This window comes from Gracilinanus agilis, chromosome 6 (assembly GCF_016433145.1).
Source record: "Gracilinanus agilis isolate LMUSP501 chromosome 6, AgileGrace, whole genome shotgun sequence".
Lineage (NCBI taxonomy): Eukaryota > Metazoa > Chordata > Mammalia > Didelphimorphia > Didelphidae > Gracilinanus > Gracilinanus agilis.
In genome coordinates, this window is record NC_058135.1 from 164,665,152 (window position 1) to 164,691,128 (window position 25,977).

At 40.2% G+C, this 25,977-nt stretch overlaps 1 protein-coding gene across 2 annotated transcripts in view; it reads left to right on the forward strand.

Annotated features, from left to right (window-relative positions):
• The window catches only part of LNX1 (ligand of numb-protein X 1), a 121,368-nt gene that overhangs the window by 49,896 nt on the left and 45,495 nt on the right, over nt 1-25,977 (forward strand). For both annotated transcript variants that reach the window (XM_044681248.1, XM_044681249.1), the window contains exons 2-4: nt 15,371-15,606; nt 17,595-17,747; nt 21,982-22,184. In XM_044681248.1, coding sequence (XP_044537183.1) covers nt 15,371-15,606; nt 17,595-17,747; nt 21,982-22,184 — 592 coding nt within the window. The remainder of the gene's footprint in view (nt 1-15,370; nt 15,607-17,594; nt 17,748-21,981; nt 22,185-25,977) is intronic.

Below are 25,977 nucleotides of genomic sequence, written 5' to 3' on the forward strand. Positions count from 1 at the left end.
CCTTCTATCTTCCAACTAATGATATGATCCACTGAAGAGGTGGTAACAAGTTTCTCATGCCTGCATAGCACTTTATAATAAATCTCACCAAAAAAAGTCAACTTCTTTGCTAAAGCAAATTGGTGGTCTATGCCTAGATTGGTATTTGGGCAGGGGCAGGGGCAAGGCCTCCTTCAACATTCCCCCTAGACTTTCACACGAGGCTAATCGATTGTGTCCCTCATTTTACCACACCAATGAAACAATTTTATTGGGTAAAGATGAGTTGAGTTTGGGCTAATTCTGCTCATCTTTTAACTTTTTTGAAATATTAAAATATTTTTTTAAATTTGTTATTATAATTTATAAATTATAACAAATAAATTATAATAAATTAAATAAATAAGAATTTTAAAAACAATTTTAATTTTTCAACTATCTTTTAATGACTCCTTCCTGTTATGCTTTTGTCGTTTTGTTTGTTCTTGCCTGGTCTTCATCAGTGAGTCAAACAAGAGTAGCAGAAAAAACAGAGGATGCTTTTCCCCAGGTGGACAAGTACTTTGGAGGCACAGAAATGGCAGTCAGGAGGAGAGGATATGCTTCGTCTCTTTTAAAATTGTTTATTTAATTAATTTGGAGTATTTTTCCATGGTTACATGATTCATGTTTTTTCCCTCCCGTCCTTTCCCTCCCCTTTCCCATCCCCCTCCTGTAGCCAATGAGCAATTCCACTGGGTTTTACATGTGTCATTGATCCTCTTCATTTTACTGGTAAAAGAAGTCAATAAATTCCACAGCAAGGTCATTTGGGCTGAAGTTCATACTCAGTAGTGGTTGAACCAATTGCCAAAGGGTGGGGCCCACTGGCCTGATGACTCTTTGCACTTATGAACTTGCATGTACTTTATCCATGATTTATTTATAATTGTCACTATACAAAAATACTAGTGAGTTTTGGGTGGTTCTGCTCAACCTCAGAGGACACAACTAGAAGCAGTGAATATTTGGTAGAGGCAAAGGTTAAAAACAAAGTTAGGCTTAACATAAAGAAAAATATCCTAATTAGATATGTGCAACAGAGATTGGATTTTCTCTGGAGGTAGAGCTTTCCCATCTTTAGAGGTTTTCAGGTCAATGTTGAGTGATTGTTTGTGTATTCCATTGTGTAATATTTTATTGTGAATTCTTGTTCAAGTTGAAGTAGATGGCCTCTGAGGTTCCTTTGCCCCCTAGTCACGAGATTCTGTGATTGAATGGGATACTACCAAAGTGACTTGAAAATATCCAATTCAACAGCCCCAATTTTGATGAAGACCATGTTAGAAAACAAGGTTACATGGCACTATTGATAACCTTAAAATTATTTTCCATAACTGTTTGCACTTACCTATTAGTACCTTCCTAATTCAACTTCTGGATAAGCTACTCATTCATTTATTCAGGATGTTAAAAAAATTATTGCTATATTTTGTTTTTTATATAATATTCCCAAATACGTCTCTCCCATTTTACAGCTCAATTGAGGCCGATTTTTGGTACAGTGGATAGAGTGCTGGCTCTGAAGTCAAGAAGGCCTGAGTTTAAACTTGGCTTCAGACATTTATTAACTTTGTGATCCTGAGCAAGTCACTTACCTTCTATTTGCCTTAGTTTCCTCATATGTAAAATGATGGTAATAGTAGCACCTCCCTCCCAGAGATGATGTGAAGATCAAATGGGATGATATTTATAAAGCACTTAGCATGGTACCTGGCACATTATAAAAGTCAAATAAATTTTAGTAATCATTATTATAGCTTATGCATTGTTTCACACTTATAATTTCATGAAAAGGAAAAAAGGTGAATTATCTCTTTAGGATCACTAAATAGCAAGATTCAGTTGCATGGGGTTCTTGTTGGCATTGTCCTTCTATTCACGTCATTCTGGTTGATGTGGTATTCACATCATCTACATTTTTTCCAGATTCTATTAACTATACTTTGTATCATTTCATATGAATTTCCCCATGATTCTCTGTATCCTTCATGCTCATTATATCTTAAGGCATGGCAAAATTTCATTCACCACAATTTATTTAACTATTCCCCAATCACTGAATAACTACTTTGTTCCCAGCTATCTTGGGTGCCTCCTTTTCCTGAGATATTTACCTATTAGCAGACTCTCTGGGTCAAAGAATATAGGTACTTATTAAACACCTATTATGTGAGGTGCTGGGCAAAATGAGTTATTACAGATAGTAAGCACTATAGATACTTAAAGAGGGGGAGATCAGAAGATCCAGAATAGGTAATGCTTGCCTTGGAGAAGAGGGGACTGCTAGTCTTTGGAGGAGGGTAGGATTTGCACCTGTAGTAGAGAAAGGAGTAATGACATTGGTGGGGCAAGGAGGGAGTCATATTCGAAACATAATGGCTGGGGCATTGAGGCAACTCAATGGATAGAAGACCAGACCTGGAGATGGGAAGTCCTGACTTCAAATCTGGTCTCAGTCATTTTCTAGCTGTGTGACCCTGCACAGGTCACTTAACTCCACTTACTGTTCTTCTGCCTTGAAATCAATATTTGGTATCAATCCTAAGTCAAATGGTAAGTGTAGAAAAGAAAAGAAACATAACAGCTTAGATTTCACTTCTGAGAAGACAACATTCTTTAGCATCCTTCAGTTGTCATCTTTTCTGCCACCCATCTTCAACCTCTGATGTCTGGCCCCTGCCCACTGAACTCAGTTTCAAAGTCACTGTACTTGCTAAACCTGAGTAAGCTGTACTGAGCTGGGAACTCTGACAGGTATGTCCCTGTAGAGTTTGCTAATCTTGATTCCTTTTGTTGTCTGATTGGTTGAATACATCCATTAAGAATGAATGTCTCCCTTTCTCCAGACACAAGAGAGCTGCACCTTTCTCTAGGCTAATTGTTTCAATCACTCTCCAGTCTGAGCCTCTGCTCCTGTGATAAAGGTGAAGCTCTTAGAGGAGAAAACCAGAACACCATGAATAACTAAGTGTTCAGCTTGATCTCCTTCCCTGTATCAGACTTGGAGTGTGCTGAATATGGAGAGGAAAGCCTTCTCTTAGTTTCCATCTGGGTTAGCAAAAATTGGAAGTACAGTGAGAGTGTGGAAGATCATTTTTCCCCTCTCCAAGATAGGAGGACATTAGAGATAAAGAGGATGTAGCTCTAGAAAGGAGGGACAAGATACAACTATACCAATTTAAGGAAGAGTGTATATGCTTCCCCCCACCCCCAACCCTTACCTTCCATCTTAGAATCAACACTAAAGTATTGATTCCAAGGCAGAAGAATAAAGGCTAGGAAATGGGGGCTAAGTGACTTACCCAGGATCACATAGCTAGGAAGTGTCAAAGCCAGATTTGAATCCACGACCTCCTGCCTCAAAGCCTGGCTCTCTATCCTCTGAGCCAACTAGCTGCCTCATATACACTTTCTTTTTTTCAGTTCTTCAATATCATTTATTATTTTTTATTTGACAAATTTTATTTAATTAATTAATTTAGGGTGTTTTTCCATGATTACATGATCCAGATTCTTTCCCTCCACTCCTCCCACCCACCTCCCATAGCCAATGAGCAATTCCACTGGGTTTTTCCTGTGTCATTGATCAAGACCTATTTCCGTATTATTAATATTTGCATTAGGGTGATTGTTTAGAGTCTACATCCCCAATCACATCCCCATTGACCCATGCAATCAAGCAGTTATTTTTATTCTGTGCTTCTGCTCCCACAGTTCTTTCTCTGGATGTGGATAGTGTTCTTTTTTTTTTTTTTTTAACTCTTAACTTTTGTGTATTGGCTCCTTGATGGAAGAATGGTAAGGGTGGGCAATGGGGGTCAAGTGACTTGCCCAGGGTCACACAGCTGGGAAGTGTCTGAGGCTGGATTTGAACCTAGGACCTCCCGTCTCTAGGCCCGACTCTCAATCCACTGAGCTACCCAGCTGCCCCCTAGATAGTGTTCTTTCTTCTAAATCCCTCAGAATTGTTCTGGATCATTGGATTGCTGCTAGTAGAGAAGTCCATTACATTCGATTGTGCCATAGCATATCAGTCTCTGTGTATAAAGTTCTCCTGGTTCTGCTCCTTTCACTCTGTATCCATTCCTGGAGTTCTTTCCAGTTCACATGGAATTCCTCCAGTTCATTATTTCTTTTAGCACAATAGTATTCCGTTACCAACAGATACACACTTAAGTGAATTGCCTCAGTCTGGTGCTTTCTCTACAATGTCTTAGAAAGTTGTCTAATGAAGTTAAATCAATTGCCCAGTCAATATAGGTTAGAGATGGGACTTGAATTCAGGGCTTCTTGGCTTTCAGACCAGCTCTCTATCCATTCTGCCACTCAGCTAAAAAGCTTGATATCAATTCCTGTCAAAATTCTGCATCATATCTGTCTGTGAAAGAACTTGAAATATGTCCTCTCTTCCATAATCAACCTTCCAGAGTTGGACAGACCAGTGGAGTTTTGTGTTCATTCAACTGTATTTGCTCTGTAAATAACATAAGAAGAATTATGTTTATTTGCTTTACTCTGATCAAAACAAAACCTGTAAACATAACAGACTCTTTGAAAGTAAGCTCTGTTTTTCTTTTTTGTTTTTGACTCTTTAGGTGCCTTTAAGTAATCTGATGCTGTAGACAGAACCTTAGATTTGGAGTCAGAAAGGCCTGGGTTTGAATCCTGCCTGGGATACTTAATTGTCATTTTGTCCCAATCAAGTTATTTTGCCTCTCTTGGCCTCAATTTCCTGATCTGTAAAATGAAGAAGTTTAAGTTATAGACTTCCAAGATCCCTTTCAGTTCTAAATCTATGTCCTCCACAAAATAAAAGCTAAATTCAGTTTTGATCTCCCAGTTCTAAATTTATGTGATTATAAATAGCACTTAATAAATACTTGATTTAATTAAACTTATCTATGAGAACTCAACTACAAAAAAAAATCTGCATCATATTAAGTAGCCAATTGTTAGTCAATAAAGATTTATTAAACTCCTATAGCATGCCAGGTCCTTTTAGGTCAGTGGTTCCCAAACTTTTTTGTCCTACTGCCCCCTTTCCAGAAAAAATATTACTTAGCCCCCTGGAAATTATTTTTTTTTAATTTTTATAGCAATTAATAGGAAAGATAAATGCATCTGTGGCCATCACCGCCCCCCTGTATCACTGCAGCACCCACCAGGGGGTGGTGGCATCCACTTTGGGAATCACTGTTTTAGGTTCTGAGAATGCAAAGAAAGGCAAAAGGCAATTCCTGCTGTCAAGGAGCTCACAATAAAGTGAAGATGGCATGCAAACAGCTATGTACAGACAAGTTATATGCTAGATCAGTTATAAGCAATCAACAGAGGGAAGCCACTTGAATTAAGAGGGATTCTTGTAGAAGATGGGACTTTAGCTGGGACCTGAAGGAAACCAGGGAAGCCAAGAAGCAGAGAGGAGGAGGTAGCGCATGCCAAGCTTGGAAGACAGCCAACAAAAATGCTCAGTTAGAAGCTGGGACATCATGTTTGAGGAAGAGCAAAGAAGACTGAAAAGTAGGAAAATCTAGAAAACTTAGATTAGAAAGAAGCATTGCTTCATCAGTATCAGCACAGGCTTTATGAAGTTAATTTCCATTTTTGACAGTGATTAGACTAGCAGATCTAGGAAATACTGCACAAACACACAGAAACAGACTCAGGTTTGACAAATAATAAAGTATATGACAAAGATGGTAAGCTGCAAGCTAGACCAGAGGATGCGTGGGTAGATTCAAAATGAACAGAAAGTTGTTTCTGGTTTCTAGCTTGAATAGACTCAGGAAATGCTCACTAAAGATTCAGTGTTGGCATGTTGGGAAGTCCCGAGGGGTCTGTGTTTAAAACATTTTTATCAGTAACTTAGATGGATACATAGATGGCATGCTTATCAAATTTTCAGATGACCTAGAACTAACTTATTATCCAACAGAATCTGAATTCATAAAGATTTGACAAGTTAAAATATGAAGCCAGCAAGGAGCAGCATGGTAGAATGGAAAAAGCAAATCTAAGCTGCAACATTGCCTCTTGTATGTTGTTGGACAAGTCAGTTATGTTACAGTTAACCCCTCATTTTCTCATCTACAAGATTTGTTGTTGTTGCTCAGCTGCCTCTTTGTGATCTCATTGGAGGTTCTCCAGATTATTTTACAGACAAGGAAACTGAGGCAACCTGGGTTGAGTGACCTACCTGGGGTCACATGGATAGTAATCATCTGAAGCTCGATCTGAACTCCCAAAGATAAATCTTTCTGACTTTGGGTTCAGCACGCTATTTATTCCACACTGTACCTCCTAGCTGCCCCTCTACAAAATGTGTTAGAATAAATGACTTCCAAGGCCCCTTCTAGTCCTCGCTCTATGATCCTTCATTAGAAAACTATATATTGTCTGACTATATACTGGCTCAAGATCTGAAAAGCTCAGTGGGTTAGAATGTTGATAATTTAATAGGAATAAAGTCATATTTCACACTTAGGCTCAAGAAATCAACTTTACCACTACAAAATTGGGGAACTGTATGAAAAGAGCAGTTTGTCTGAAAAAAAAAGCTGGGGTTGGAGGGCAAGTAAGTAGCTCAATAGCTTGGAAGCCAGGCCCAGACACAGGAGTCCTGAGTTCAATTCTGGTCTTAGACACTTCTTAGCTATATGACCCTGGGTAAGTCACTTAACCATCATTGCCTAGCCCTTCCTGCTCTTTTGCCTTGAAACCAATATACAGTATAGATTCTAAGAAAGAAAGTAAGGGCTTAAAAAAAAAAGAGCTGACATTTTTGATGGCCTGCCAACATAAGTAAATAGTGGGATTGATAGTTTTAAAAGCTAATGCAATCTTAGACTGCATTAAAAGAAATCGAATCCAGTTTGATCACAGAGGGAAATGTGCTGATGAGTAGAGTTAACATGATGTGTAACCTAATTTTAAAAAACACAACAACTCTGGACAGCTCGGAGACGTAAAGAGATCAAAGGGAATATTTTGGAATTAGTCAATATGGCCCTGTTGTTATTGTTCAGTTGTTTCAGTTGTGTCCCATTCTTTGTGACCCCATAAGGGTTTTTCTTGGCAAAAACACTTAAGTGGTTTGCCATTTCCTTCTCCAGATCATTTTACAGATGAAGAATTGAGGCAAAACAGACCTAAATGACTTGCCCAGAGTCACACAGCTAGAAAATGTCTGAGGTCTCATTTGAATTCAGGTCTTCCTGAGTCCAGCTCTCTAACCACTGGATCACCTACCTGTCCTAACAATGGGGATTGTCCAAATTTGACTCTTTTGCCTCAAGGTGGTAGATTCCTTCTCCTTAAGAAGCTTCTAACAGAACTTGTGTGATCACCTCTCCACCAGGTTGTAATGAAGATTTCTTTTGGGGATGAGTTGTGCCAGATCAGAGGCATCGAACATAATGCACAAAGGCTTCAGGTGCTGCTGCCACAGCTAGCAAGTGTCTGAGGCAAATTTGAGCTCTGTTCCTCCTCGCTCCAGGCCTGGCATCCTGTTCATGAGCCACTTAATTGCCCTATGTGGCTATGATAAGTCTTTCATACAGCTTTCTTGTGGGTAATGTTCACATATCATGGAGAGAGCAGCTTTTCGGGGACACAGAATCATTTAATTTAGAGCCAAAAGGAACCTTAAGAGAAGATCTAGTCCAAGCTCCTCATTTTCCAAATGAACATGCAAAGGCCCCGAGAAATGACGTGACTAAGGCCACTTAGGTAGGACTAGGGCAGGCCCCTGAGGTTTCATTGGTGTAAGGAACTCCCAGGTGCAGAAATGATCTTTGCCAGTGGTGGTTGACACCTCCCCTGCAATTCAGAGTCAGTTGTCTAGAGCACGGAAAGATGAAGTGAGTTTTCCCAAGGTCTCACAGCCATTATGCGTCAGAGGCAAGATTTGGACCCGAATATTTCTGGCTTTGAAAGCAGCTCTCTCTGGGCTCCAAATCTGGTGCTCTGTAATTCCACTATACCCTGTGAGTCTGCTTGCTGAACTAGAGTTGATATGGATCCAAGGTACAGTTGGCTGAACTCTTAAGAGAAAGCCCCATCAGACCTCGTCTGAATGATGCCTGGGCTCAGCATCTGCTATCAGCCTCCAAGTCTCATTAGCAACAAGCTCGTTGGGCTCTGGTTCCTTCCCCACTCCTCTCTAAAGCAAACCACTAACCCGTGACCTCGTTGGAGCTTAGTATTCTTGTTCTAATGGGCTGTCATTGCTCACTTTGTGAAGAAGGAACAGGCCCCCCTCACTCCAGTATTGCCAAGAAAGCCAATTTTCAGAAATGGGGTAGTTAATAGCCGTGCTTCAGAAGGGCCTCTTTTATTTTATTTTTTAAGGGCAGATCTTGCCCTCCTTTCATGAGCCTCAAGCACTCAGTGTCCAGGATACCGAAGGTTGGAAATTGAGAAGCAGTTGATTTACATCTCCAATCACACTTCACTACATGTTTTTGCATCGACCAAAAACCCATCCAAAAGATCTGCTCTCCTCCCCTGCCTTTTTATTTGCCACTGAACCTAAGCACTAGTGACGATGAAAGAGATCATGAGCACTTCCATGCAGTTGCTTCATCGATTACTCTGCCTCAGATTCAAGTTAAGTCTAATAGAAGGGGAAAGCCAGCATTGAACAAGCAGGAGCTTCCTTCTTTGCTCAAGGTTCATTCTTCAGGCTTCTTCAGTTCCCATTTCTGTTCTTGCATTACAGCCACTAGAAATCTAGCTGGGTATGAAGACCAGGGGGAGAAAGATATTTCATCATTTCAGCAGACAACCTTCACTGCTTAGGTGACTGCTGTGGGCAAAGCGTGGTGCTAGACCCTTGGAGATATAAGAGGAATAAGACATGATCTGTGTCATTCAAAATCGAAGGCGATGGTAGATGTCTGCATCGATAACTCCAGTATGATCAGGGCTGAAGGGGGTGGGGTTCTCAGGAAAGAGAATGTACATGGAAAGGTTGCTCCTAGTTTGCAGTGGTTCCCTGCCGCCCCCTTTCCAGAAAAAATATTACTTAGCGCCCCCTGGAAATTATGAAACTATTTATTGAACTCAGAATAGAATGTAATACAAAAAAAGTGTGGCCATCACCGCCTCCCTGGATCGCTGCAGCACCCACCAGGGGGCGGTGGCGCCCACTTTGGGAATCACTGGGTTAGAGGGTATCTGCGGAGGCTTTGGGAAAGAGACTGCCCCTAAGGATGTTTGTAAGGATGGGCAGCATCTCACCACGTGAAGGCTGAAGTTTCTCCAGGGATTCCGTGCATTTATTTCCAGGACTAGAATTGATCAAATTGCTAACATGAAGTTTTGCCAGCCCTTTGGGTTCATTCTACAATTTCTTAGCAAGAAGGAGAAGTCTATTGCCAGCTTGATATTGAAAAAACCTGGTTAGCATGCTTTTGCCTGAATAACCTGAATTGAAATAACCTGGTTAGCATGGTTTGCCTGAAGGGCAGTTTATGCTAGACATCCTTCTAAAAAGGATCCAGCAAATATGTTTTGCGTGATAATACGCATATAGCCCAGTGGAATTGCTTGTTACCTCTGGGACAGGGGATGGAAGAGGGAAGGAAGAGAACACGAATCATGGAAAACTTCTGAGGAAATTTGTTATGGGAATAAAATAATGATAAAATTGAAAATGATAATAATAATAAGAAATCCCCCCCAGTGGGGAAGGTACTGGATTTGGAATGAGGAGACTCAGCCCACAGGAGACACTTAATGATGCTAAGTAATTGCCTGGCTTGGTTCACTGTTGTTCAGTGTAAAGAATGTTGGATTTGAAGAGAGGATCAGATTTCAAATCCCTATTGTTAGAATGTATTAAGTATCTACTAGGTGTCAAGTGGCTGCTAGGTGGCGCAGTAGGGTGCTGGGCTTGGAGTGAGAAAAGATTTTTCTCCCCAAGTTCAAATCTAGCTCCAAACACTAGCAATAGGACTGACCCTGGGCGAGTCACTTAAACCTGTCTGTCTCAGTTTCCTCATCTGTAAATGAGCTGGAGAAAGAATTGTATCAGTATCTTTGCCAGGAAAACCTCAAATGAGTTCACAAAGAGTCAGACACACCTGGAAAACAACTGAACAATAGATGTGCCAGACCTACTGCTAAGCATGGAAGAAACACAAAAAAGGCAAAAGACATTCCCTATGGGGCAGCTAGTCCTGGGTTCAAATCTGACTTCAAACACTTCCTAGCTGTGTGATCCTGAGCAAGTCGCTTAATCCCAATAGCCTAGCCCTTATGCTTTTCTGCCTTGGAACTGACTTTATCATTTCTTTTTTCTTTTTTTTATTGTGATGCAAAACACATTTCCCTATCGGTCACTGTTGTAAGAGCAAAGTCACAAATAACCCAAACCCCCAAATAAAACCAAAGATATCGACGGTATTAATTCTAAGACAAAGGTAAAGGCTTTAAAAAGAAGACATTCTTTGCCCTTAAGGAGCTCACAGTCTAAGAGGCAGGCTACAAGTTACTCTCCTATGCCTCAGTTTCTTTATTTGTAAAAGGAGAGGTTTGGACCCAATGGCTTCTAAGGGCCCTCCTAGCTTCACATGTATGATCCTTTGAATTTTATCTCTGATACTTTCTAGCTGTGGGACCATGGGCAGATCCCTTAACTTTTGTGACCCTCCATTTCATCACTAAAATGTCCATAATAATGTCCTTAGTACTTATGCCACTGGGCTACTGGGGGGTGAGGGAGGTCCAATGAGATCATATATGTAAAAAGTTCTGTAAACTGGAAAGCAGAATGTAAAAGCCAGTTGCTGCGACCATAATGACTGATGTCAAGTGATGCTGCTGGAACGGAACTTCTCTCATGACACTCCCTCTCCAGTTCCATGACAGCAAGTAGTTGATAGAAGTAGAGGCAGGTAATAACATAAGGGAGGTGACCTCAGAAGCAGGTAGTGAGGCTCAGCTTCAGGAGTCAGACTCTAGTTCCCAGGCAGCCTGGAGGGCACGAAGATAGTCCCCCAGAGGAATTGTAGTTCCCCAGACAAGTAATTTGAGACACATATGACCATGTTTGCTCTCTTCCCTATTATTATGTTTAGTTACATCCAAATCTTTTGTGATCCAATTTGGGGTTTTCTTGGCAAAAATACTGGAGTGGTTTGGCATTTCCTCCTCCAGCTCATTTTACTGATGAGAAAGTTGAGGCAGAGTAGAGTGACTTACCCAAGGTCCCACAGCCAGTTAGTGTCTGAGGCTACATTTCAACTCACAAAAGATGAGTTTTCTTGATTCCAAGCTCAGTGATCTATCCACTGCACCACCCAGCTGCCCATTCCTGGTTATTGCCTCTTGTGAACTACTAGATACTCTACTATCTTTTTCTTCACAATCTCTGATTCAGAAGTGCCCCCATTCCCCTCCCCCTGCCCATTTCTCAAGTTTCAAATCAATCCTTTTCTGGATACAGTAGAGTCTGTTTCCTGAAAGGCCTGGAGCCCCAGGGATTTGGCACTGCCACGGTTTTGTAGTAGTATATCCTTAGTATTCACACTTTCAAAGCCTCTGTAGCCTTTTAACTCCTGCAACCCCAGGACAGGCTGCTTCTCTCTCCTTTGATCACAATGCTTTATTTTCCCCCCACAAGTCAGGGCTTGGAGACTTCTGCCAGCCATCTGTCCAAATGGAGAAGCCATTCCCTGGCTCCAGCAGAGTGTACTGTCATGAGCAACGATGCCCTGAGAAGAGAAGGAATATTTCCAGACCAACTAAACAGTCTAGGAACTTCCCATCCTCTGACACATGCGTTACACACACCAAATGCTGTTGGCCTATATAAGAAAGGGCTCTGTTCAGAGATCTGTGTGGTTTTTCGGGCCACCCAAACTGTTATCTCGTTGGATTTCTCCCATCACAGAGTGCTCCTTCCAATTTCGAGTTTCCCATATCAGCCATTTTGCTATTTTCGAGTTAATAAGCAGCTTAATAATTTGGACTCAGAGAAAGCCTCACTTCTAGCACTGGTATAACCTGTACCAGATTAGTGACCAGCTCCAGTGGGGGGTGGGGAGAGAAGGAGGAGGGAGAGCAAGAATTTTGATTATGAATGTCAGAAAACAATTGTTGAAAAGTGTTTCTGCATATAATTGGGGGGGGAAAAAGGAATAGACCTAAAAGAAAAGTTTCCATTATGTATTTTTAAAAAATAAGAAATGCTGTCTTCTCTGTTTAAAATCACTATGGTCATTGGAACTACAGGAGCAGTTTGGGGACATGATAGGAAGCAAAGATTTGTAATTAGTTAGCATGCAAATCATTTAGGAAAGAGTACAGTTAAAGCTTATTCTTTTAATCCTCAATGAACTCAATGGATCTTGATGGCAGCATTAATTTATCTTGGAAATCCTGTTCTAAGAATTTATGCAAAGGATCAGCTGAATGGGAGTTCCTGCTGGTGAAACTATTGGGTTGTTCTGCCTTTCAGCCCGGTCTGACTCTTCCTGACTTCCTTGGCAAAGATGCTGGAGGGGTTTTCCATTTCCTTTTCCAGCTGATTTTACAGATGAGGAAATGGAGGCAAATGGGATTTTAGGTGATTTGCTCATGATCATATAACTAGTTAGAGTCTGAGGTCAGATTTGAACTCAAGTCTTCCTGACTCCAGGCTCAGCTCTGCCTTGCTGTTTACCTAGCCACTATTGTATAAAGTCTAAATTAACGAGGGATGAATTCAAGAGATTTTTTTAAACTATGGAATTTTAATAATCTCTTATTTCTTGAAAGAGGCATGTCTGTATCCTTTTTCAAATCTCAGCAGCAAAAGAGAAATAAATAAATTGACAGTGACAACTTAGAAGGACAATAAGAATATGTTTGAGTCTTTATTCCATCTCTTCATCTCTCTTCTTGTGGGTGATCACTTTACTTCCTTTAGATCTTGACTTCCTCCTTTCTTTTCTTTTTTGTTAAAAAACCCTTGCCTTCTGTCTTAGGATCAATTCTAAAACAAAAGAGTGACAAGGACTAGGCAAGTGTCACAGAGCTAAGAAGTCTGAGGTCAAATTTGAATCCAGGACCTCCCATCTCCAGGCTTGGCTCTCCATCCACTGAGCCACCTAGCAGTCCATTGACTTTTTTCTTCTATTACAATGAAGAGATTGGACAAAATAGTCTAGAAAGTTCCATCCTGCTCTAGCATTCTATGTTAACAAAGCTAAGTGGTTTCAGCTGTCTCCTCTGTCTCTCTCACCATTCAACCACTTACAGGCGAAGAGTCAAGGAACGTTTTTTTAAAAGCATAGTGCCACCCAGAGTAGCACAAAATGCTTGTTGCATTGATTTAATATTTTTTAAAAACATTTCCTTGACTTTTTGCTTCTAAGTAGCTGAATCTTTTTTTTTGTATTTGTAATCCAATATTGATTCTAAGATGAAAGGTAAGGGTTTAAAAAAGCAGTATAAACTTTCTTCCCCCTCCTTTTTCTTTTTAAAACATTTTTATTATTTATTTTTATTAATAAGTTCATTACATTAAAATTCTCAGGTATTTCGCACCCTCCCTCCCTTCTCCACAAAACTGTGTCTTGCTTGTTTCTTTTTTTTTTTTCAATTCTTTCTCTGGAAGGGGACATACATGAATTATTTTCATACTTAATAACAATATCTAGCAGATATGGAGAGATTTAAGATTTGCAAAGTACTTTTAAAATATCATTTCATCTTATCTTCATGACCCGCTTATTTTGGCATTTATTTTAATGCTATTGTTATCCCCATTTTAGAAGAGTGAAAACTGAGACACACAGAGGTGAAGTGACTTGCTCAGGTCAATTAAATAAGTGTCTTTGAATCCAGGTCTTCTTGACTATAGGTCTATAGTACCACCTAGCTGCCATACTTAGGCTGTTTGGAACAAGGGAAAGGTTAAGTATAGGAGCTATTCCTGGGATTGTAGAATTTAGAACTAGAAGAGACCTTTGAAGTCATCTAAGGTAAGACAATTGAGGCCTCTAAAGGTCAGGTGACTTTTCCAGAATGGTAAGTATTAGGGAAGAGAATAAGCATTTATATAGTCCCTACTATGTGCCTGGTCCTATGCTAAGAACTTTACAAATATCATCCTATTTGATCCTCTGGATCAACAACTCTGGAGAGTAGATGCTATTTTTATCCCAGAACCAGACAAACAGGATTAAATGACTTGCCCAGGGTCACACAGCTAATAAGAGATTAGATTTGAACACAGGTCTTCCCTTATTCCGGGTCCAAAGCTCTATGGACTATACCACTGGGCTGTCCTAGGGAGAATAGACTTGGAATTCAAACCCAACTTTTACCAGTTCAATTACAATGTTCTTTCTCTTCCACTAAGCTGTCTCATCAGAAATAAGAATATTTTTGAATCTTCCTGAATTATAGAAGATTCAGTGAAATTCAATTCAGCAAACATTTCTTGAGTGATTGCTTTGAGCAAGGTGCCAGACATACAGAAACAAAACCAAGATAGCCTCCATTCCCAAGAGTTTATATTCTAAAAGTTGTGTGCATGTATGCATGCGTGTGTGTGTGTGTGTGTATTGGGGTGGGAAATGAAATATGACATGTACATAGATGAATGTAATAGAAGGTAAAAGGTAAATAGAGCCAAGAGGTGGTCCAGGGAAGTTGTTCTAGGAATCTTTCAATTAGGAAAGGACATATTTTCAGCTGAGGAGGATGAGGGAAGGCTTCCTGGATGAGGTGGACCCTGAGCTGAGTTTTAAAGGCAAAGGAGAATTTCTGAAGAGTATGTGTGGAAGGCAGAAATGGTAAATGGTATTGCCCATTGGCCTGAGCCATCAGAAACTGGTAATGGTAGTAGTAAACACAGCAAATCATTAGCCAAATATTTATGATTGGGCATACCAAGAGGCAGGCAGAAACCAAAAGTGACTCTGGGGAAAACTCATCAGACCACACTGGTTTTGTGGTTCTTGTGTGATTTGGCATCAGAAAGAGGTTAAATGTGGAATCCCAGGAATTAGCATGTTTACCGTTAATGCTAGGATGTGCCAGAATTAGGCACTTATAATAACTGCCGTGGGATCAGTTGTATTCAGGGCTTTAGTGTTTAAAAAAAAAAAACAAAACAAAACAGAGACGACCAACCCACAACAGTGCAAGATGCGTAAAACTATGCCATGACTACAGAAGCCCCATCATACCTTTAGGTTATGTACAATTTTATGGGACAGTATAGAAATGGCCTTCAAAGAATTAAATGGACATCAACCTCTATTATCATTTTAAGTATTGTCAGGTTTAGATGTGGGCTTAGCAGAGTATTTCCTCCTCAAACTAAGCCTTCTCCTCTTCTCTTTGCTGGCTTCAGTTGTAAAGGTGCCTCCCATTATGGCCTTACCAAGGATCGCAAGAGGCGCTCACAAGATGGCTGTTCAGATGGCTGTGCCAGCTTGACGTCCGCAGCACTCTCCCCAGATGTCTCTGCAGCAGCAACCATTGCCTTGATGACCGACGAGCCTGGCCTCGACAACCCTGCTTTCGTCTCTACCACAGATGATGGCCAGTCAGCCAACAGCCCCGTGAACTCTGGTCGAATCAGCAGAGGTAAGGATGAAAGAAGGGAACGGTTCTCTGGGAAACAGGATACTTGCCTAGGCATTGTCCCTCATGGAATAGTCACAGGAGAAAGGGGCAGACATGATTTTCAGAGGAAATAAGGAGAGACTCTAGGAAAAGCTCCATTTCCAAGTTTCTAGGAAAGGTTCCATTTTTAACCATCCAACAGGAAATAAAAACAAGAATATCTCGAATCATTAAAGATTTGTGTGACTGGGTAAAAGGGGTTGCGTGGCAAAAAGACTCCTGGAATGTCTCACGTGTCATACCTTCTGTGACATTAGAGACAGGGAAAAATGCAAACAGTAGCAAAGGAATATAGAACAAAAAGAGTTTGTTTTTTTAATTTTTTATTAAATTTATTAATTTATAACATTTCTCCATGGTTATAGGATTCATGTTCTATCACTTCCCTCCTCCCACCCCCTCCCATAGCCCACACACAATTCCACTGGGTTTTACATGTGTCATTGTTCAAGACCAATTTCCATATTATTGATATTTGCATTAGGGTGTTCATTTTGAGTCAATATCCCTAATTATATCCCCATCCACCCATGTGATCAGGTTTTTCTTCTGTGTTTCTACTTCCACAGTTCTTCCTCTGAATATGAAATAGCATTCTTTCTCATAATTCCCTCAGAGTTGTCCTAGATCATTGCATTGTTTTGTTTTGTTTTTTGGCATTTCATTTCATTTATTTATTTAACATTTAATAATATTTATTTTTTAGAAAAGTTAACATGGTTACATGATTCATGCTCCTACTTTCCCCTTCACCCCCCCCACCCCCAACTCTCCCCACCCTTAGCTGATGCGCATTTCCACTGGTATTAACCAAGACCTATTTCCAAATTGTTGATAGTTGCATTGGTGTGGTAGTTTCGAGTCTACATCCCCAATCATGTCCACCTCAACCCATGTGTTCAAGCAGTTGCTTTTCTTCTGTGTTTCCGCTCCTGTAGTTCTTCCTCTGAATGTGGGTAGCGCTCTTTTCCATAAATCCCTCAGAATTGTCCTGGGTCATTGCATTGTTGCTAGTTGAGAGGCCCATTACATTCAATTTTACCATAGTGTATCAGTCTCTGTGTACAACATTCTCTTGGTTCTGCTCCTTTCACTCTGCATCAATTCCTGGAGGTCTTTCCAGTTCACATGGAATTCCTCCAGTTTATTATTCCTTTGAGCACAATAGTATTCCATCACCAGCATATACTACAATTTGTTCAGCCATTCCCCAATTGAAGGGCATACCCTACTTTTCAAGTTTTTTGCCACCACAAAGAGCGTGGCTATAAATATTTTTGTACAAGTCCAAAAAGGGTTTTTGACTTGTAGGCAAGAGTCTTAACTTTGAGCTACACCTTCGACACTTATTTGTTGCAAGATTAAGGACAAGAGACTTTAACCTCCCTGAGCTTCAGTTTCTTCATTTGTAAAATGGGAAAAAGAAGAGTTATGCTTCCTCTACCTCACTGGGTTATTGTGAAGAAAACACTTTGTAAAACTGATAGAAATAGAAATCTGAGTTTATCATCAGCATCAGCATCATTTTCGTCTCAAATCAGTACTGGGTTACTTCTAAATGGCTTGAACTGGAATGCCCTCCAGAGGCCACCTAGTTGAACTCTGCCATTGTATTGATGAGAAAAGGGAAGGGAAGGTGGAAAGATTTGAATTCAAGTCTTCTAACTCCAAATCCAAAGTCATATGGATTGCATCACTCTTTCTAGGACTGTTACCAGATTTCTCGTGGATATAAGGAGAACTATGTGGGGTTTAAGCACAGAATAGCCTTCTATGGAGAAGATCAGCTTTCTTGAACGGATAAGTGATAAATATCATACCTCCGAGATGCTGAGGTCCTGGGGACTTAGCACTCCTGAAAGTGGGGATTAAATAACACCATGATCCCCATTTGAGTCTAGCTGATAGCTTTTCCAGCTTTCTTGATTCTCTCTTTTCTCTTACGGCAGCCCAGCACTTTGAGCGATCCAACATCAGAAGTAGATCTTTTAAAAAAATAAACAGAGCTCTGAGTGTTCTTCGCAGGACAAAAAGTGGAAGTGCTGTGGCCAACCATGCTGACCAGGCAAGAGAAAGCCCTGAGAATGCTATTGCCCCAGAAGGTAAGTAGGTTCCCAGCTGGGTTTGGGTGGGGACTTGGGATAAATTCTACAATTCAGTCTTTGGTAATTAATAATAGCATGCAACACAATTCAATTAGCACACTTTAAAGAGAGAGAGACAGAGAGACAGAAGGAGGAGGGAAGAGGGGCAGAGGAGAGAGAGGGAGACAGAGACAGAGACAGAGAGAGAGAGAGAGAAAGAGGGAGAGAGATATGACTAACCCACAATAGTACAAGCTACCAAGAACCCTGCCATAAGTACAGAAGCTGCATCCTAGCCTTGGACAATGTACACGTTTACAGGATAGTATGGCACTAGCATGTATATTATCTCATTTCTTGAAGCCTCCTTTGAAGTAGGGAGGGATCCGGATTATCATACCCATTTTATAGATAAAGAAATAAAGGAAAAAGGGACTGGGACTCCCTCCTCCAAATATCAGTGACATACTCATAAAAGCAAGGTATTGCTTTTGGGTTTTTCACCAATTTAAGTTCTCTTGATGCAGAGCAGGTCCTGTAGTCACTTTTCCTCTACCTAGAAGGCTGTTTTCCTTCATTAATACATAAGTACTAGGTCTTGATCAGAGGTCAACTAGAAATCCTATTCCAGGGAGGAGATTCTTATCCCCAGACCACCATAGTTACTATGATAACCAAAGATGTTTGAACCAGCCAGGAACAGAGACATATAGAATTTTAGAGCTTGAAGGAACCCAAGAAGCATCTAGACCCACTCCAATTCCCAATTTACCCAATAAATTCTGCTTGAATGTTTCCTATCAGAAGTAGCTCACTCTAGCAGCTACAGAGTAATGAATGTCTTTATTGTGGGTCCATCATCTTGCACAATCAAGGGCAGGGCTGGTGACAGAAGGCAGGTGACACTTTTACGCATAGAAGTGAAAAATAGAGGAGTAAGGAAAATGAAGTTAGGAAAATGAAATGCTACTCTTCTCTAGACTTAATCACCCAATCAGATGCCTCCGAATTGTTCATATTTGTCACATAGCTAAAGGGGTTGTTTTGGGCTTATTTTCTAAGGGACCCAGAAAATACATGCTGAGGCAATATGGTATATAGTACATAGAACTGGTCCTGGAGTCAGGAAGATCCAGGTTCAAATTCTGCCTTGGATACTTTTTGGTCATTGCTATGGGCAAGTCAGGAAATTATCTAGAGAAGAGTCAGCATCTATATGCCATACTCAATACAATTCCAATCAACATACATTTAATAAGTGCATATCATATGGAAGACACTGTGCTAGACCATGGGAGTACAAAGTCCAGAGAGAGGAACTGTGCATGTGTAGTCTGGAGAAGGGAACACCCAAGAACTACCTTGAAGTGTTTGAAGGGCTGCTTTGTGATCCAGGGATTAGACTGCTTGGTCCCAAAGGACAGACCCAGAAACAAAGATACCAGTTGATAAGAGGCAGATTTAATGACACAGTAGAACTAAATAATAGCTGGGGGTCATTGGATTTAGAGCCAAAGTCACCAAGGTGATCTACTTTAATCCTCTCAGTTCCTAAAAGAACTGGGACTCAGTGAAAAGGGAAAGAATTCAACATGCCCAAGGTCACTGAGCTAATGTCTGATCTTTTAATTCAAAATCCTTTCTTTTACACTTAGGGAGGCAGGAGGGAGAAATGGGTTGTCCTCATCTTGAACACTAAACTTTCCTTATTCACACTGATAGAGAAAATCTCTCAAACTAGTTTTACAAAAAACAAACAACCTCAATAACAACAACAGAAACCAGGAGGAGAGGAGGGTAGAATAATCAAATATATTGTTTGGCATCTTCAAAGTGGTTTAAAGATTTAAGTTTAAAATATCCTAAGGTTTGTACCAGATAAACTGAGGAACAGAGAAGTTAAGTCACTTGTCTCAAGTTTTCCAATAAGCTGGCTAACTAAATTGGTTCAGAGACCTAGTATGGAGTCGAGCTTCCTGGAGACCCAGCCTTCTTCCAGTCACCGAATAGTAATGATTATTAACTTTAAGGAAACTTAACTCCTCTCTGTGTATTCCCCAGAGATCAGCCCACTTGTTATCCTATTAGAGGAAATGGATTAAGGTTGTGGGTTTTGGAAATAGTGACAGACATGAGGAGTGGATTACAAAGCTCTCAGACCCATTGTTGTGACCTCTCCAATTGGCATAATCAGTCAGGCCTCCCAGGGCAAAGGTGGCCACAGTCTGGGAATTCAAGCCCACCCCATTCAGTGGGATTCCACGTTCCCAGCGCTCAGTGCCTAGCTACAGGAGGCAGCCTCGTCTGTCCATTCTGAGGAGCTCTGAAATATCTCTTCCACAGAAATAGATGTTGCTATTATTTAATCTTAAGATTCTCTTTTAGTTTTGGCAGTGATGTGCCACTTGATGCTGTCTATGGGACTTTGGCTTAGGATTATAAGGGCACAGTGCCCTAGGGACTTTGAATGGAAGCCATTAAGTATGTAATGATAAGAGTACCGAATTGGGAATCAGACAATCTTGAGTTCAAAGCTGCCACTATTCACCACTATGTCCCACCCTGCTCCTACATGCCAATTTCCACATATACATCACCCACACACACATTTTTTAAAATTTAGAAATCTTTAATTAATTAATTAAGAACATTTTCCCATGGTTACAGGATTCATATTCTTTCCCTCCCCTCCCCTTACCCCCTCTCATAGCCGATGCACAGTTCCACTGGGTTTTACATGTGTCATTGATCAAGACCTATTTCCATATTATTGATATTTGCACTTGGGTGCTCATTTAGAGTCAATATCCCCAATCATGTCCACATCAACCCATGTGATCAGGTGGTTGTTTTTCTTCCGTGTTTCTACTCTCACAGTTCTTTCTCTGGATGTGGGTATCATTCTTTCTCATAAGTTCCTCAGAATTGTCCTGGATCATTGCATTGCTGCTAGTAGAGAAGTCCATTACATTCAACTGTACCACTGGAACACCAACAGTGTATCAGTCTCTCTGTACAATGTTCTTCTGGCTCTGCTCCTTTCACTCTGCATCAATTCCTGGAGGTTGTTCCAGTTCACATGGAATTCCTCCAGTTCATGATATTCCATCACCAACAGATACCACAAGTTGTTCAGCCATTCCCCAATTGAAGGGCATCCCCTCGTTTTCCAGTTTTTTGCCACCACAAAGAGTGCAGCTATAAATATTTTTGTACATGTCTTTTTCCCTATGATATCTTTGGGGTATAAACCCAGCAGTGGTATGGCTGGATCAAAGGGCAGGAATTCTTTTATAGCCCTTTGAGCATAGTTCCAAATTGCCATCCAGAATGGTTGGATCAGTTCACAACTCCACCAGCAATGCATTAATGTCCCAATTTTGCCACATTCCCTCAAACATTCATTACTTTCCTTTGCTGTCATGTTAGTCAATCTGCTGGGCCACACACACATTTTTTAAAGAATGTTTATTATGGTTATTTCAGTTCATACATTATGATAAGAAATTGGAAATTTTCAAGGCAAATTTCTTGACATGGTAATAGATTCAGAGCTAGAAGAGCCTTTCTAGATTATTTGGTCAAACACTCTCCTTTTATAGTTGAGGCATAAAGATGGCAAGCGATTTATTCAAGGTAACAAAGAATTATTAAGTGGAGGAATCAGCATTTTGAACTAGATCTTCTGACTCTACTGTTTGAGCTCTCCCCGTTATGTCATGGCACAGTTTAGTTTCCTTAACCACCAAAGATTTCACTGAGAGGAAAGGAGTGAAGTGTTAGACTTTGAGTCTTAAAGATAGGTGTTCAAGTCCTACCTCAGGCAGTGTGATTCTGGACAAGTCACTTTATTTGCTGAATCTCAGTTTTCTCCTCTAAAAATGAGAATTTTAATAGCATTGACCTCAAAGATTTGAAGTTAGGATCAAATGAAATAATATATATGTATATATAAAACACTTTGCCAATCATAATGTACCATACAAATGTAAGTTCTTATTATGCTGGTATTCACTGTTAGAGAGGAGGAATGATTATCACAGCATGAGAACTAGAAAGAAATGTATGAAATGGATCAAAAGACAAGAAAATGCATACTTCTTCCAGTCTTTTCAATAACCAAGGGATAAAAGCTATTTTAATTAGTTTGGGAGTCTTGGAATTAAAACTGTTCCAAAAAGACAAGTTATTGTTGTTCAGTAAGCCTTTTTGTCTTTTCTCTTCCTTTTTTTATTTTTATTTTTTATTTTAGTTTTCCCAAGATTGTATCACTTGATTCCAGATGGTGAAATTACCAGCATTAAGATCACTCGAGTGGATCCTAATGAGGGCCTGGCCATCAGGGTTGTGGGAGGCAATGAAACTCCCTTAGTCCATATTATTATACAACATATTTATAGAGATGGAGTGATCGCCAGAGATGGAAGATTACTACCAGGGGACATGATATTAAAGGTATCGAAATCACTTGCCACAAGGTTAAATGAATGTACTTCAATTTTCCTGTGTATTTTCTAATTATAAGACCTTTACTTTTTGTCTTAGAATTGATTCTAAGTATTGGTTCCAAGACAGAAGAGCAGCAAGGGCTAGGCAATTGGGGTTAAATGACTTGCCCAAGGTCACACAGCTGGGAAGTGCCTGAGGTCAGATTTGACTCCCTTCCATCTTCAAGCCTGGCTTTCTATCTTCTGAGCCACCCAGCTGCCCTTTTCCTGTGTATTTCTATTACAGCTTGGCCAGTTAAATCTTGTAGATAGATCTTTCTCTGTGGGTATGTCCTTGTCCTTCCCACTATGTCTTAGGTTTTCCTTCTCTGCTTTTATTTCTGTGTCTATGATAGAATCATGGAAACACTGAATCAGGAGTCAGAAGAAACTTCAGGGATTACCAAGGCCCGCTTTCACTCCAAGCATCAGTTACCTCTGCAACATCTCTCAGACTGGTCACCTAGCCTCCATTTAAATACCTACAGTGACAGAGAAACTCATAACCTCCTGAGCCATCAGGCCCATTCCATTTTTTGCATATCTCTAATTGTTAAGAGGCTTTCCTTCATTTCCCTTCTCTTCCTTTAATTAACTGTGAGGCATCTAGGTAGCATAGTGGATGTGTAGTCCAAAGACCAAGGTACAAATATAGCCTCAGGCACTTATTAGTGGTGACCTTGGGCAAGTCCCTTAACCCTCACTGCCCAGCCCTTACCCCTCTTTGGTCTTGGGACCAGCACACAGTATTGATTCTAAGGTGGACGGTAAGGGTTTAAAAAAAAATGTTCCCTTGAGAACTGTGCCACAAAAAGTGCAGGTTTTTATGGGCTTTGGCTAGAGTTTGAAGACAGAAAGGCCCCCTGTGCTTTTTCATAAGCAGCTCTGAATTCCTCATACAATGAAGGGCAGAGTAGGAGACCAGGGCCAATCTCACCCTGTTAGTCTTCTCCTCCAGCTATGATTGGACAGGGATGCAGTGCATCAACTGTTTTTGATTAAACGACCTCCTCCATCCCACCCCCATTCCCTCTGCTTTCTTTGCTGGGGATCCAGAAGATGCTCTCTGAGTGTACACACACACTGGGTGAAACTGGTTTGTAAGCTAGCTCCAAAGTTCCCCTAAAGAATAACTGCCAGGAAAAGCAATCTCGCCCCTGTTAGGGAAATCCAGGCCACTTGTTTCTCCTTTGTCATGGTTTCAACCTCAGGAGGATTAAACTCCTGAGCTGCTGCGAAATTGTTTTCTTCCAGAGTCGTGATGAACTTTCAGGGTGCAACCTCTCAGCCAGGGACTGTTTGGAAAAGAGTAATTAAAAGCAGAAAGGCCCTTCCATCGTTATTGCTGCACGACTGGGGGTAGCATATTTTCAGGACATTTAATGGCACTTCTAAATGCTCGAATGTTGTAGAGACTATATATATGTTTATTTAAATATATAATGTATTATATGGCACATATAATAAATTTATACATATAAATATATAAAATATAGATATATATTAAAAAGTTCTTATTTATTTCAGTTTGACTTAATCCTGCAGAGATTTTTTTGTGAATGAAAAAAGAGGGAGAGGAAAGAAGACTATCACATTTCTTTAGACCCAGCATAGTTTCATTTAAACAAATAGAAACTGAAAACTCCAGGCTGTTCAGTTATACGGGATGGCTGGGGATGGCTGGATTGCAATCTGTGCTGGTAGGAAGAGTATTGATCGCATCTCAGATCTGTTCATAATGGCCAACTGGATAATGGGCTTTTCTGATTTTAGATTGATATTTGGGCAGGCTGTTACTGGATCAGTACTTGGAAAAAAAATGTAAACTCTTACTTTCTCTCTTAGAACCAATAGTAAATATTGCAGCCAAGGTAAAAAAACAAAAAACAGTAGGGGTTAGTCAATTGGAGTTTAGTGACTTATCCAGGGCTGCACAGTGGACCAGGACTCAACGTCTTCCAGGATTAATAATAATATTAGTTCATATATGTGTATATAAATGTGTGTCTGTGTGTGTGTATCTTTTTTAAGGTTTGCAAAGCACTTTGCATATACCATTTTAGTTGTCCCTCACAATTCTATGAAATAGACAACAATTACTATCCTTGTTTTTACGAATGAGGAAACTGATACCAAGGGTAGTGAAGTGACTTGCCCAGGGTCAGATAATTTTAGTGTCTGAGACAGGATTCAAACTCAGGTCTAGCATGCTATCTACCTAGCTGCCTTGAAGACAGAGTTTGTGTTCTGAGAATCCATGTACCAGGATGAGGCATCAACGGAAGTTTTTAGCAAAGAAATTGCCTATTTGTTTATTTGAAGGAAGGGGGAACCCATGATTTCATCCATGCAGGAAGTTGCTGGTTGTCAATTAGCTTCCATGGATACAGATGAACAACTCCCACAGCTTAAGTTTTAGAGAGCTGGTTGCTTAATGTACCAACCTGAATGGTAGCGTGCCATTTTTCTTTAATAAAAAAGTATATATTTTTAAATGTTTATTTCTTTTATCCAGAAGTATATTTATTTATACATTTAAATGTCTACATTTCTACAGTAGTACTTTACAGTTTACAATTCTCTTTCTTCACAAAAAACTCTCAGTTAAGGTAAGCATTATTAAATCCCTTTTAAAGATAAGTAAAGTTCAGATGATGATGAGAAGCCACATGCTTCTGAAAGTACACTGAAGACATACTGTTGATTTTTCTTATTATTATGTTGACTGTTTATTGGAATGTGAGGCAGGAGAGACCAGAAGATCCGCTTATGTGACCCGGCAAAGCACTTAACTCTTTGAGCTTCAATATTCTCATCTATGAAATGACAACAATAACAATAATAAAAAGAATGACATGTGTAGTTCCTAATTCAAAGGGCTATTGGGAGTGTAGGGTCAAAAAAATTAAATGCTAGTTATTATCAATATTATAAGTGGTAGGACTAGACCTTATTAGGATCTTCTGAGTCAAATCCCAGAGCTCATGAGGCCCAGGCCAAAGTAATAGTAAAATCAATGAGGAACATACCTAGGAACAATACTGGGAAATGTGGGGATTCAATGCAAGAGTAGGATGGATGGATCTTTGAAGGAAAGGCTGTGAGAGATTTTATTTGACTTGAATTCAATGCAACAAATTCATTCAATCAATAAAAATTTGTTTGCTTCCCCCTCTCCACCTTAAATCCTTACTTTCTGTCCTAGTAACAACTCTAAGACAGAAGAGAAAGGACTAGGCAATTGAGATTAAGTGACTTGCCCAAGGTGACACAGATAGGAAGTGTCTGAGGCCAGATTTAGCCCAAGGTCCTCCTGACTTCAAACCTGGCACTCTTCCACTATGCTACCTAGCTGCCTCCTAAACATTTGTTATGTGCCAGGCCTTGGAGATTCAAAGTCACTGCCACAAGAAGGTTATGTTCTATCAGGGGGAAAGAGCATTTATTAAAATAGCACCTACTAGTCAGGGACCATGGTTGGCTCTGGAGATAGACACAAATCAGAGATAGTCTTGGCTATCAAAAAGCTTGTATTCTACTGAGGAATAAGACATGAGGTAAGTACAAGGTGATCTGAGTTAAGAAGAAAGTATCTATATTTGTGATGGTAGAGATGTCTGTATGCCCATGCCTATGTATGAATGGTACTTGTGGAAGGAAGGAAGGAAGGAAAGAAGGAAAGAAGGAAAGAAGGAAGGAAGGAAGGAAGGAAGGAAGGAAGGAAGAGAGAGAGAGAGAGAGAGAGAGAGAGAGAGAGAGAG